This window comes from Tenrec ecaudatus, chromosome 12 (assembly GCF_050624435.1).
Source record: "Tenrec ecaudatus isolate mTenEca1 chromosome 12, mTenEca1.hap1, whole genome shotgun sequence".
In the NCBI taxonomy this organism is placed as follows: Eukaryota; Metazoa; Chordata; class Mammalia; order Afrosoricida; family Tenrecidae; genus Tenrec; species Tenrec ecaudatus.
The window spans coordinates 126,583,847-126,596,160 of NC_134541.1; the positions used below are offsets into that span (position 1 = coordinate 126,583,847).

At 59.5% G+C, this 12,314-nt stretch overlaps 1 protein-coding gene across 1 annotated transcript; it reads right to left on the bottom strand.

Moving 5' to 3' along the window:
• On the bottom strand, window positions 1-11,358 carry NCF1 (neutrophil cytosolic factor 1). The gene is made up of 11 exons (XM_075528482.1): window positions 11,208-11,358; window positions 7,044-7,124; window positions 5,805-5,880; window positions 5,525-5,690; window positions 4,874-4,929; window positions 4,002-4,124; window positions 3,680-3,787; window positions 2,487-2,604; window positions 1,239-1,346; window positions 692-837; window positions 1-158 (listed from the first exon to the last, which is right to left on the bottom strand). The coding sequence occupies exons 1-11, from the start codon at window positions 11,277-11,279 to the stop codon at window positions 37-39; spliced, it is 1,176 nt and encodes a 391-aa protein (XP_075384597.1). The 5' UTR covers window positions 11,280-11,358; the 3' UTR covers window positions 1-36.
• Window positions 11,359-12,314: the final 956 nt, after the last annotated feature.

The window sequence follows — 12,314 nt, forward strand, 5'->3', positions numbered from 1 at the left end:
TGGAGAGCCGGGAGCCGCAGGAGGGGCGGCGCCCCTTCAGACGGCCGACGCCAGCTTCCGCTTGGTGCTCTCGCTACAGCGGTGCAGGATGAGGTCCGCGCTGGGCCGCGGGGGGACCGCGGGCTGCGGCTTAGCTCGCTCCTGGGCAGGACGCTCCTCTGTGGACAGACAGGGCGGACGTGAAGGCCCCGCCCCTACTGCCCCGCACCCCGCGCTACTGGACCCGCCCGCCAGAACTCCCGTTCGGCCTCCAGCCGCCCCAGGTCTCGGTCCGGCCCGCAGCATCTGGCTGCGCCCCACCTGGGCACAGACTAGCTCCGCCTGCAGGACCCCACCCCCTGGCCCCCCCGCAGTCACCCAGAGGACCCTTTCTCGGTCCGCCCCCTGGGCCCCAGCCCCACCCAGGACCTGACTGCCCCATGAATAGAGCGCAAACTGCAGTCCAGGCCCCGCCCCCATGAGTCCGGCTCCGCCTCCAAGCCTCGCCTCCTGCCGGACCCACATTCACATAACGGAAAACCCCAGCCCCGCCGGGTCGACCAAGACGCCCCACTTTCTCGGTCCGCACTTAGGCCCCGCCCCCAGGACCTGACTCCGCCCTTGTGCCCACAGCGCTGCCGGGCAGTCTAGGCCCCGCCCCTTTCGGCCAGGCTCCGCCCAGAGCCCCGCCCCCGCCAGGGCCAGCACTCACGCTGCGCGGACCCAGCGCTCTGGGGTTCGGGCCGCGCCTGGGGGCGGCGCTGCTGCAAAAATCGAACGCTGTTGCGGCGATAGGAGTCCTGGCTGAGGCGCTTCCGAGACCGCTGGTGGATGCTGTGCGCGTTGCGAATGGAGGACCTGGACCCGGCAGGACAGAGGTCAGTCAGAGCCCCGGCCACCTCCTGCGCCCCGCATCTGGACTTCCAGACTCAGCCTCCCCAGGGGCCCAAAGGCTGGCTCGAGATAGTGGGGAGCAGTAGAAGGAGGGGATAGCGACGAGTACCCTGGCCCTGTTCCTCCTGGCCACAGCTCCCCCTCCCACCGCAGCCCCTCTCCAGCCCTTAGAACTTCGCTCTGCTGGACCACTCGCCCTCTGCCTGCCTTCTTCAGGAAGGGCACAGCCAGCCCCTGCATCTGATCACAGTCCTGCCTCTCCTGCCGGGCTGGCAGCCCCTGCAGGTCTTCCTGGGCTAGGCCCTGCAGATCCCCTTCAGACCCGCCTGTTGTGAGACCCGCCTACCCCGGGGACCCTACTTCACCTGCGGGGCGGCGCGCCTCGCTTCTTGATCTGGCGTTGGGCCTGGGCCAGGTCCTGCCCGGACTTTTGCAGGTATATGGACGGGAAGTAGCCAGTGGTGTCCTCTTTCCTGCAAACGACATCCCGTGAGCCCTAGCCAGCAGTCTCTGGGTGCTCAGAGGGCCTGGGCAGTGCCCAGGGTGGGCGTTTCGTCCACCACAGCAGACTGCCCTTCTGCTTCTGCTTACTTTTTTGTGCAAAGTAGGACCTCCCAGCTCATAATGTGCCCCCCCTCTTCCTTTCAAAACAAATCCGGGGGAAATCCCGATTTCCCTAGGGGCCATGTGCTGGTCAGAAAGTATCTGCGATATTATGATTCCTTACGGTCATGATGTTCTGTGTCAAAGGGAATGCTTGTGTACCTTCAAGTCACCATGTCTCCTATGGTTTCTTTCCAAAAGTTCTTTTAGATTTTGGTATTATACGCAGTAAAACCTGTAATCCCATTCCAAACGAATGTTTGTCGATGGTGTGAGGTTGGGGGTGGTGGTGTCTCGATTCAACACCACCCCTCCCCCCCAACCTCGATATCCACCCTATTTGTGGAAGATTTTTCCTTTCTGGAGCTATATTTTTATATTTTTCTTTTACCTAATATCAACTAGACACCCAATTCTTGCTCGTGAGAGAACGACAAACTGATGCTCTGGGGTGCCTGCTAGGCGTTAACTGGAGGTGAGAAACAGGGAATCAAAATGCCCTAATCAAAGGCCACGCTGAATGTCCCGAAAGCTTGGCCTCAGCCTGGGGACCTGTTTGTGGAGGCTTGAACAGGGCCTCGGGTCCAGAGCCCTGTGCCAACAAGGAAGGACCTTGGCAGGTGGCAGGAGGGGACGTGGCAAGTCCTCTGGGATTCTGTCTTTCCTCAATCCAAGAAACTGATCCTCCTGAGTATTCCTAACGTCTGCCAGAGAAATAAACCAGTGGAAATTCCAAAGTCACGCTGCGGACCGCGTGCCTCTGCCTGCTACTTGAGGCCCGAATCGATCTATCCCTGAACTACGTGAGCAGGAGTGAGAGATGGACCCGAAGGTGCAAAGGGAAAGGGGGACATCTTCTGACAAGGATGTCCAAGCAAGGGGGTTACTACTATCCGGGGGAGGTGGGGGGCGCCAGGCTTAGAGAAGGGCAGTGGCTTGCTGAGTCATGCAGCTGAGTGAATCTAGAGTTTGGGGCTGGCTCTCAGTGGGGCGTGAGGGGGATCTCCTACCTGACAACCCACCAGCCATCCAGAAGCTTGTGAATGACCTCAATGGTCTCCCCCTCATCCAGAGACACCTCGTCTTCCTCCACGGCGGTATAGGCCTTGATAGCGACATAGAGCTCACCTGGTCCAGGGACAGGAGATTAGGGGTTGGGGGGAAGGGGTATGTGTGAGGGTCTTCCCAGCACAGGGCTCTCTGTCCCCGCTCTCCACTCGGATCCAGGGGCCATCCCACCTGGATCCAAGATCCACATCGTGTGCCCAAAACTCAGTGCTGTAAATCCTATTCCTCTAGACCTGTGACACCAGGAGCCCTGGTGCCCGAGCGGGTGATGAGATAGGTTGTTCATGGCAAGGTCAGCAGTTCAAACCCACCAGCCACTCCACTGAAGAAAGGTGAGGTTTTCTACTCCCATAAAAACTCAGTCTCAGAGACCCCCACACAGGGTTCGGCCCTGTCCTGTCTCCCAAACCCACAAGGGCAGTTCTGCCCTGTTCCGTGGGTTCCCTATGAATCTGAATAGACTCTGTGACGTTCTTTTGCGTTTTGAGACCTGTGACATCATCCCATTTGGGACCAGGTATGTTACTAAGGCCACATCCGTGCATACACGGAATGTTATCGGGGCCACATTCGTGGACAGCGTGTCTATAAAAGCAACAGATGAGGCAGAGAAGCAGGTGTGGGGCAGACAGAAGCCGCACCACGCGGAGATGGCTAAGGGACAAACAGAAGCTGAAAAGTGACAAAGCGGAGAGAACGAGAGAGAAAGAGCTTTCGCATAAAGTGGGTGCCAGGAACTCAGACCCTCCTGGCCTCCCAAAGAAACTGTGAAAAAGCACATTTCTGTTTCCAAAAAGCCACACTCTGGCTGTTTCTGCTGCAGCAGTTGAAGAGGACGAAGAGGGTGGGCAACTCTATAGTTTTCAAAGCAGAGGCGTCCAGCCAAGGGCTGGTGGGGGCTGGAGGCCATTGGGGGAAATCTGATCCCTACTCAGACCTCTGCCCTTGGGCAGCCCTCCCTCCTGAGCCTCAGGTTCGCTCCTCATTCCTTTTCCTGCTGAGTCAGGGCCCATGCCCATGGCCACCAGGTGTCCGGGCTGACCTGCCTCTCCTCCTGCCAGGCTCCTGCTCCCCCTGTCCTGACCAGGAGTCCCCCATGCCCCCAGCGGGGACCCTTTCAGAGGGAAGGGGGCACCTGCATAGTTGGGCTCGGGGTCTTCCAGCTCGTCAGGGCTGTCCATGGGCTCCAGGTAGGATGCGGGCACCCAGCCTCGCTTCGCCTTCATCTGACAGAACCACCAGCCTGGGTCCAGATGCAGGGAGGGAAGTCAAGGCAGGGAGGTGGGCTCCCGTGGCCACGGCCACCCCCTCACACACCCAGCAACGCCTGCCCTCCCATGCCCAACTCCAATATGGCTACCGTGGCACCCCGGGTGTGCGGAGCCCCTCAGGTGGCCTGAGGCCCTGGGCTGGGGGCGGGCCGGGGCGTGGGGTGCTGGGGCAGGGTGGAACCTGACCGCTCTCGCTCTTCTCCACCACGTCCACCACGTCGCCCGAGGCCAGCGCCATCTGGGTCGATGAACTCTTCTCATAGTCGGCGATGGCGCGGTACGTCTGCAGGATCAGCGGCCCTGTGATGTCTGCGGAGGGGGGAGGGGAGAGGGGCGCTGTGGAGAGGCCCCCCTTCTCCTGGGCCCTGCATGGGGGGCCCCCTGGGAACCCAAGGACGGCGCTGGGCGCATGAAGGATGCGGCGGGTGCCCTGTAGGCATAAAGTGCCCACCACAAGCTCGCCTCGGCAACCCTGGTGGCGCAGTGGTCAAGTGCTCGGCTGACAGGTCGGAAGTTCGAGCCCAGGGACCCCCGGGGTGGGAGACAGATGTGGCATGTGCTGGCATGGAGATGTCAGCCTAGGGCGCCCTATAAAATCCAGGGCTGTCGAGTGGACCCGCGACCCTACAGGACGGGGGGCTCAACAGGGACTGAATCCCATCCGGAGAGTAGGCAGCATCATTGTTCTGGGGGGCTCCCAGCTCCCACCTTCCGGCTGGCTGCCCGGTGCTTAACCCATGGGAAACCCATGGGGCAGCGCGAGTCTGGGTTCCTGTGAGTTGGAGCTGGGCCCGTTCCCATGAGGTCCCAGATGCTGCAGAGTGACCTGCTGGGCTGCCCCCAGGGCGGGGTGGGGGAGGTGAGGGCTGGGGTCCGCCCCGGACCGTCTCGGGCCATGGGGAGGGAACCACTGCTGTCTCCAGGAAGTCCCCCTGGCGGTTCAGCCAGACCCCACCGCAAGTGCTAGCTCCTCAGAGTGCGGTTGGGACCTCCTGCACCTCCCCGGCTCACCCTGGTGTCCAGCTTGATGCCCACCACCACCCCCCAGCCCAGCTCACCAGCTGCGTTCGTCTTCCCATCCTTGGGCACCAGGTAGGTCTCCGGCTTCTTCACGCTGCAGGAAAAGACAAACGCTCTGGGTTAGGGCAGTCAGACCCACAGCAGACTGCTTGACAGAAGAGGGGCAGGTGAGACGGAGGGGCTAGCCAGGAGGCAGGGCCCAGCTGCCAAGGAAAGTGGGCTAGAAAGGCCCTTGACAGTCTGTACACAATCGGCACTTAGTTTGTCGACAGCGCTGCTGTTCTGCACCTGCACGATTGCTGCCTCGGGCCCAGCGCCTTCTCACAGATTGGAGACAGTGAGGGCAGAGAGGGTGGTGAGGCCAAACAGGGTCCAGCCTGGGAGCTGCAGGGCAGGATTCGAACCCAGGACACTGAGAACTGCCTCAGCCCCTAAAGCTGCCCAAGTATGTAGATCCCCACTTCCCACACTGAGTCCCCCTGCTCTCTCTCCCCCCCCCCCCCGCCCCAGGTGGAGACTGGTCAGAGCTGAACAAACCTGCCAGCTTCAGTCCACCTGTGTGATCCTGGGCAGTGGCCTCCCCTCTCTGAGCTTCCTTGTCTCCTTTTGAGGATGGAGAGGCCACATACCCCTCCACTGTGGGAGCCCCCTGCCCTCTCCAGCCCAGGGGAGAGGCGGGGACCACTCACTGGCTGTCCGTGGGCAGCTTGAGGTCGTCGGGGCGCACCTTGAAGAAGTTGAGCAGGTGGGGGCAGCGGGAGATCTTGACGGGCAGCCCCATGAGGGCACTGCAGTAGTCGGTGAGCGTGCCCTGACGGTTCTCTGCAGTCCGTTGGCCGTCATACCACCGAGGGGCTGCCGGGCAGAGGAGCCCCAAGACCCTCAGCACATCCCCCTGAAGTCACATGGCGGGCTGCAGGTGAGGGGGCCTGGACAGGGGACCTGCCCAGGCTGTAGTCCCCCTCTTACCTGGCAGGTGGGGGATGATCCTGTTCTCTGCGTTAATATCCCCTGCCTCGATGGGGAACATTTCCTTCAGTACTTTCTAGATGTTAGAGAGGAAAAGACAGGGAGGAATGTGCAGGCTGGCAGCAGTGTTGGGATGACCTCCCGTCACTCTGGCCGGAGAGCTCCCCAGCACCCTGATTCCTGTGTCACACCCCAAGCCAAGCCACCAGCATATCCTTTGAGCTCAACTCCAGAAACCTAGGAGAGTCTACCCTCCTCACCATCGCCACCTCCGGGTGCAGGCCCCCGCCACGCCCTGCCCAGGGTATGACAGCTGGCCCCCCATATCATCCCCACCTCACTTGTTAATCTTCAACCCCGCAGATGCAGGGAGGGTGTGAAGGCCAAGTCAGAACCACACAGAGCCCTCCCCAGCTCCCATGCCACCCACTCACGCCCTCAGGTGACATGGCCAACCAGCTCTCCCCTGGTCTACTCACCCTGTTCTCCAGCGTCTCCTGCCCCAGGGCCTTGGCACCTGCTGTGCCTTACAGGATGCTCCCTCCTCCTCCCCTCCTGCAAGTCTGCCACCCTGCTGCCCACCTTCCCCACTCTGTTTCCCTGCGGATGAACCTTCTCACCTACTGTGTAAATGCCATCTCTTCTGTGTGCTTTCCCCGGCTCTCTACTGGGACTTAAAGTCCCAGGGCGGGCAAGAGCTCAGGCTGCTTTTTGTACCCTCCCCCACTTCAGCAGAGCCACCTGGAACAGGCCTGGCCCTGGGCAGGTTCTCCTATGGAGGGTGGTGGGTTTGAACTGTCGGCCTCTCAGTATTCAGCACAATGCTTAATGTGCTGTGCCACCAAGGCTATGCTCATTCAAACAGACTCACTGCCATTGAGTCACAGTGTCCTTATGACTCATAATGTCCCTATCGGACAGGGCAGAACTGACCCGGTGGGTTTCCAGGACCGGAACTCTTTATGGGAGTAGAAAGTCTCATCTGGCTCTGGCTGAGCAGGTTAGTGGTTTTGAACTGCTGACTTTGCAGTTAGCACTGCAACACATAACCCCTGCACCAGCAGGGGTCCAGCCATACCCTCGGGCTGCTGAATAGGTCAGTGGCCATCAGTTAAAAACATAAGCTCAGAGGACAAAAACCTCCCATGGGGACACTGGCTGGGCTGTCCTCTGCAGAAGCGTAGGTGCCCCTGGGCTGTGGGCTGGGGTGCCCCCACTGTCCTCCCCTTGGCCACTCACATGGAACTCGTAGATCTCGGTGAAGCGCCGGTAGACCACCTTCTCCGACAGGTCCTGCCACTTCACCAGGAACATGTACACCTAGAGAGGGCAGGTGTGGGGCTGAGTCTGCCTCTGTGAGCCACCCCACGCCCTGGGGAGAACCCATTAGATTGGTGGGAGCCGGGGGGTGGGGGATCATCTGTCCACAGCAGTGCAGGCCACCGGACGTGGCCACCACATTTCATGGTGGCCACACTTCATGGGCTTCTCAGATCCTCCAATCCCCATTTGGGCAAGTCGGGGGTGGGGTATCGGCCAGTGAATCACAGTAGGCATGCACACACACACACACAGACTGGGGGGCAGGCACACGCTTAGAGAGAACCACCCCTCAGACCCTGCCTGTGCTTCCATGACTGTCACATGAAAGGCGACCCAGGAGGGCTGCCCTCAGTCCTAGAACTCAGCGCGTCAGTCCCAGGTCAGGGAAAAGAGACACCGTCCCATCTACCTGGCTGTCTCGAGCCGACGAAATGAACTCGGTGTGGAAAACATCACAAAGAGCACTGGTCTCTGAGGGGCAGTGGTTGGGTGGCCGGGTCACCGGAGAACGTTCTGAGCGGGCAGTCACGGACTGCGTCTCACTGGGCAAGCCCTGTCCAGTCCTGCACACCTGTCCGTGCCCCAGAAACGAGTCCATTCTGACTCACAGCGACCCCGGGACGGCGCAGATCTGAGCTGTGGACTTCTGAGGTCATCTCGCTGGGGTGGGAGTCCACAGCCTCTCTCTCCCCCATGGGGGTTTCTAACTCCTCAGAGTTAGGAGGCCCTGCATGTCACTCACAACACCCCCAGGCCTCCTCCTCTCATCTGGTTGGGGTGCCCTCCGAGAAGAGCCCCAGGAGGAGGAAGACGACGCTGTGAACCTGAGGGCGGTGACGACTGTGCAGTCCTTTCAGTGGGACTGAACTCTGCCGTAGGAAAGAAGGCAAGATCCAGTGTGGCTCTTTGAAAATAGCAACTGGATTCCTAATTACTGGGGGCCCGGGAGGGGAAGTGGGGGGTGGGGGAAAGGGGAGGCAACCTCAATGGGCACCAGAAGAAGGAAAGTGCCCCACAGCTGGCGGTGGCGATGATGGCTCACTGATTCTTAAGAGGACCCAACTATTGAGTTGCATGGTATGTTCACTGCATCTCAATAAAACTCAATTATTATCATTTTGTAAAGGATCCCGTCGGAACAGTGGCGTCCGCAGGGCCAGTTAAGTCGAAAGCAGAGACGTCAGCTGTGAAGTTGATGGCACAGGTTGGGGGCTCCCTTTGGGGACTTTTGAATAGATTTGCCCACAGGTCCCAGGGCAGTCACACAGTGGTTTCCTAGGAAGACGTTCCAAGATAACGGAAAACCCCACTGGGAGCAGAAGAGAATGCCAGCTTAGCTGTGCCAAGGTCGTCCTCATCTTGCCAATGCACCTGCTCCCTCCTCCAGGGTAACAGGGCTGTCCGATGTGAGGCCCTGGTTGGGACACCACACCCCATCTGCCCCACAGCCCTGATCCCGCCCTCCAGGCTTCACTGTGCTCCCCAAACTCCCAAGAACACGGAAAAGGGATGCAGTGTGAGCACCTCCTTGACCCCCGAGGGTGTCAGAACTTCCCTTTCGACGTGGTGCCCGTGGAAGTCCACAGGATGCTGGTGGGGAGGGGGGAGGGGGGCACGGGCAGGGAGATGGAGGCACCACGCGCACGCGCAGAGGTATGGAGACCTGGCTGAGGCTGCGTCAAGAGAGAACGCAGTAACAGGTTTGTTTCACTAGGGCTTTGGTGACAGTGTGGCGCAGGCTTTTTTGGGGGGGGCAGGGAATTCACTCTCATCTAGCTTCTAGCTGCCACTGGAAAGATACAACCGAGTGACACGTCTTTGGGGGGTTGAGATCTGTCGTTCAGACACGCATTATCTACTTTGAACACTTTTGAGACGGAAATGCTTTCACTGGGACGTTTAAACGTCTCAAAGTCAGAAACGGGAACCAATGAACTTAACAGCATGGCAAAGAGCTGCATTACCACATTAAAGGGGAAAAAAGGCGGGGGAACCCCAAGTGCTTTTTTTCCTCACCGTACTTTCCGACCCTTAGTCTAGGACAGCACCCCCTCTCCCAGCCCTTGCCCTGGAAGCTCAACCGCGACATCACAGGTGAGTCATGTTCTCACTGCTCTGCGAGGCCTGGGCGCAGTGGTTGGGGAGTGGTTGAAAGTGTATTATCACCCGGAGCAAAGCCGCCCAAGACTGTTTTGGGGGGAGAGTTCCTACAGGGGGAGGAACACGCTATCAATACAAGATGGCGAGAAGCAAGAGACCGATGAAATGAGGGTGTTCCCCCCTATGAAATGAGGGTGTCCCCCAGTCTGCCCACTGAAAGGACACCAGCTGTGCCCCCCCCCACAACAAAGCCCTGAGCATACTCAGCCCTTCTTCATGCTCCTAAATCCCAAACCAAAAACACAACCAGGTCCATTCTGACTCCGCCTGGCCCCACAGGACAGGGCAGAACTGCCCCTGTGAGTTTCCAAGACTGTTTCTCTTCACGGGAGTTCAGAGCCTCATCTTTCTGGTTGGTGGTTTTGAACTGGCTGCCTCGTTGTTAGTCCATTGTGTACCCCACTCTGCCACGGGGGCTCCTTCTCAACTCCACACCCCATGGAAAAGAGCCAGGGTCCATGAGAGAAGTGACTCCGTGCTGGGCTGGCACAGGAAGACCACCCCCGGCTGAGGCTGGCACCGTTGGTACCAGAAGTCACGGTGTGTGTGTGTGGGGACCGAGGGGGCGTGTTGCAAGGGAGCACAAGCCAGCTTGAGGGGCTCCCGTTGGGCTAATCCTGAGCAGCGTCAACATGCACATCCACAGCGACCCAAAGGATGGAGCCTGCTGAAAGGCGCAGGCCGGACGAGAAGCGGATGCTCACTCCCTCGGTAGCTCAGGGAACAAGGAGAGCATGGGGACCGCCATCTGTCAGTCCCCATGGCGATTTCACCGCACGGACTTGGCCATGTGATCAGCGCAGACCCGTCCCCAAGACGGCCATCGTGCTTGGTAAAGTAGAGGGCCAGCGAGAGAGACCATTAAGGAGATGGGTCCACAGCGTGGCTGCGACCGGGATTCCGGCATAACAGCCGTGAGGCTGGCGAGCGGGACCAGGGGGCGTTGTCCACACGGTCGCTATGGGTCCGGGGCACCAAACAACAACATCATGACTTCTTTCCTGGGCGGATGCTAGTGTACCAACCCTCCGTCTGACTCTCTCGCGCGCTGGTTATGTAAGAGGATGCCCAGATTTAAAGAGACACACACAGCAGCCTTTCGGGCGCCCGCAACATCTCCCGAGGGTGCTGAGAACGTGCACTCGCAGAGGGAGGGAGGGAGGGAGGGAGGCAAGGTGCAGTAATGGAGGGATGATGGGTACTTCCTGGGGTGCAAGGTCATCCTTGGTAAATTAGTAATTTTGAAATCAGACGTGAAAAAGAACAAGGCTGGATCCCCTCCCCCACAGTAGCCAGTTACTAAATGGGGCTCCTCCCCATGGCCCCCCATGGAGGGGTCCTCTGAGGGGTGGCCCTCAGGGCAGGAAGGGGGTCTTTTCCAGCATATGTAGGGGTGGCCCCGACCTGGGCGGCTCACACTCTCCTCTAATTGGCACCACAGGGCTGTGGTCCGTGGCTCCGGTTACACGTTGGGCCACTAGCTGTAAGGTCTGCAGTGTGGAACCACCAGGCGCTGCGCTCCCTCCGCCGGAGGAAGAGTTCCCGCCCTGTGACACCCCACCCCCCAGGGGTGGTTCCACTGCCATGATGGGGCTCTGGGGGGACAAACAGCCCTCTTCCTGGGATGGTCCTTCTCCCTACAGACAGACAGATGCTGGGGGGGGGGCGCTCCTCAGAGGAGAGGCCCCTAGATCCGAGGCCAGGGGAGCAGGGAATGAGGTGGCCGCAGGACCAGGAGGGGAACACGGGTTTTCAAAGGGCCCAAGAGTAGAGTTTTCTAAGGGCGCACGTCCCGCGCAGATGCAGACAGGCAGGCAGGTCCAAAGACGGCAGCAGGTGTGTGTGTGGTGGGGAGGTGGTTGGGGCAGGCAGGGGGCTTGCCTTTGTCCTCTCCCCATTACAGGAGTGGGGGCTACTCACGTAGTGCTGGCTGGGCACAAAGCGCTTCTCAAAGCCCAGGAGGGCGATGTGGCGGATAAAGGGTTCTCCCATGGCAGCGGGCTGGTGAATGGGAGGTGAGCTGGGGCTCTGCGTGCAGCGGCTCCCAGCTGGGCCTTAAATGGTGTGGGAAAGAGGAAGTAAGGCCTGTGGGCTGAAAGGGGCGCGGGGAGGGCTCTGCTTCTCCTTTCAGTTGCCGGGGAAACTCCAGGGCCCCAGGCAAGGGAACCCTGATGGCCACCTGCACGTGTGTGTGCTGGTGTGGAGCCCGGATCCCCTTCCTCAGGCACACACTGCTGCCTTCCCTGCCACAGGGCCCTTGCACCTGCTGTGCTCCTGGGCCCTCTGCTGAAACCCCACTTTCCTTCGGCCCAAAGGACAACCTCCTATTCAGTGACAAAAGTGCCCAGTGCCACCCTCACAGCTGGCCTGCTGCACCTTCTCCAGAGCGCTTCTTGAGAGGGAGGTCTCACCTCTGGACGGGGGGGCACCCAGAGCCCTGATGCCCATCCGTCTCCTTGGAGTTCGGTCCGCCAGGTCAGACTGCTCATCAGGCTTTGTGTTCAGAGGTTCTGGAAAGAGTGTGTGTAACAGTGTGCGACACAAAAAGGCCCGATGGGTGGCAGACGGGGCACTGGTTTTGCCACCACAACAGTGCCCCTGTCACGCAGCCATCACCGTCTGGGGGCAAAAAACCAGCATGCCTCTCTTGTTCCACGCACCTTTCTCACTCCGGGAATGCAGAGGGACATGAAAGGACAGCTATTTGATGACGTAGAAGAGATGAAGAAAAAAAATGGGGGAGGAGCTGTCGGCCCTCCGAACAGATGCGTTTGGACAATGTTTCCAAGAACGGAATTGCAGATTTGACAAATGTATTCAGTGTCATGGAGAGCCCTTGGAAGGTGATACGTTTGTTTTGTTTAAAAAAAAATACATAGCTTTGAAAAAAAATTCCAGGTTTTTTTTTTTTTTTTGTGGTCTCCCTTCATATGCTGCTGCTGCGGCTGCTCTTGTTAGGAACCCCTCCGTCGGATTCAGGGTAACAGGCATCCCTTCAGATCCCATCACCACCTGGGAAGTAGAACC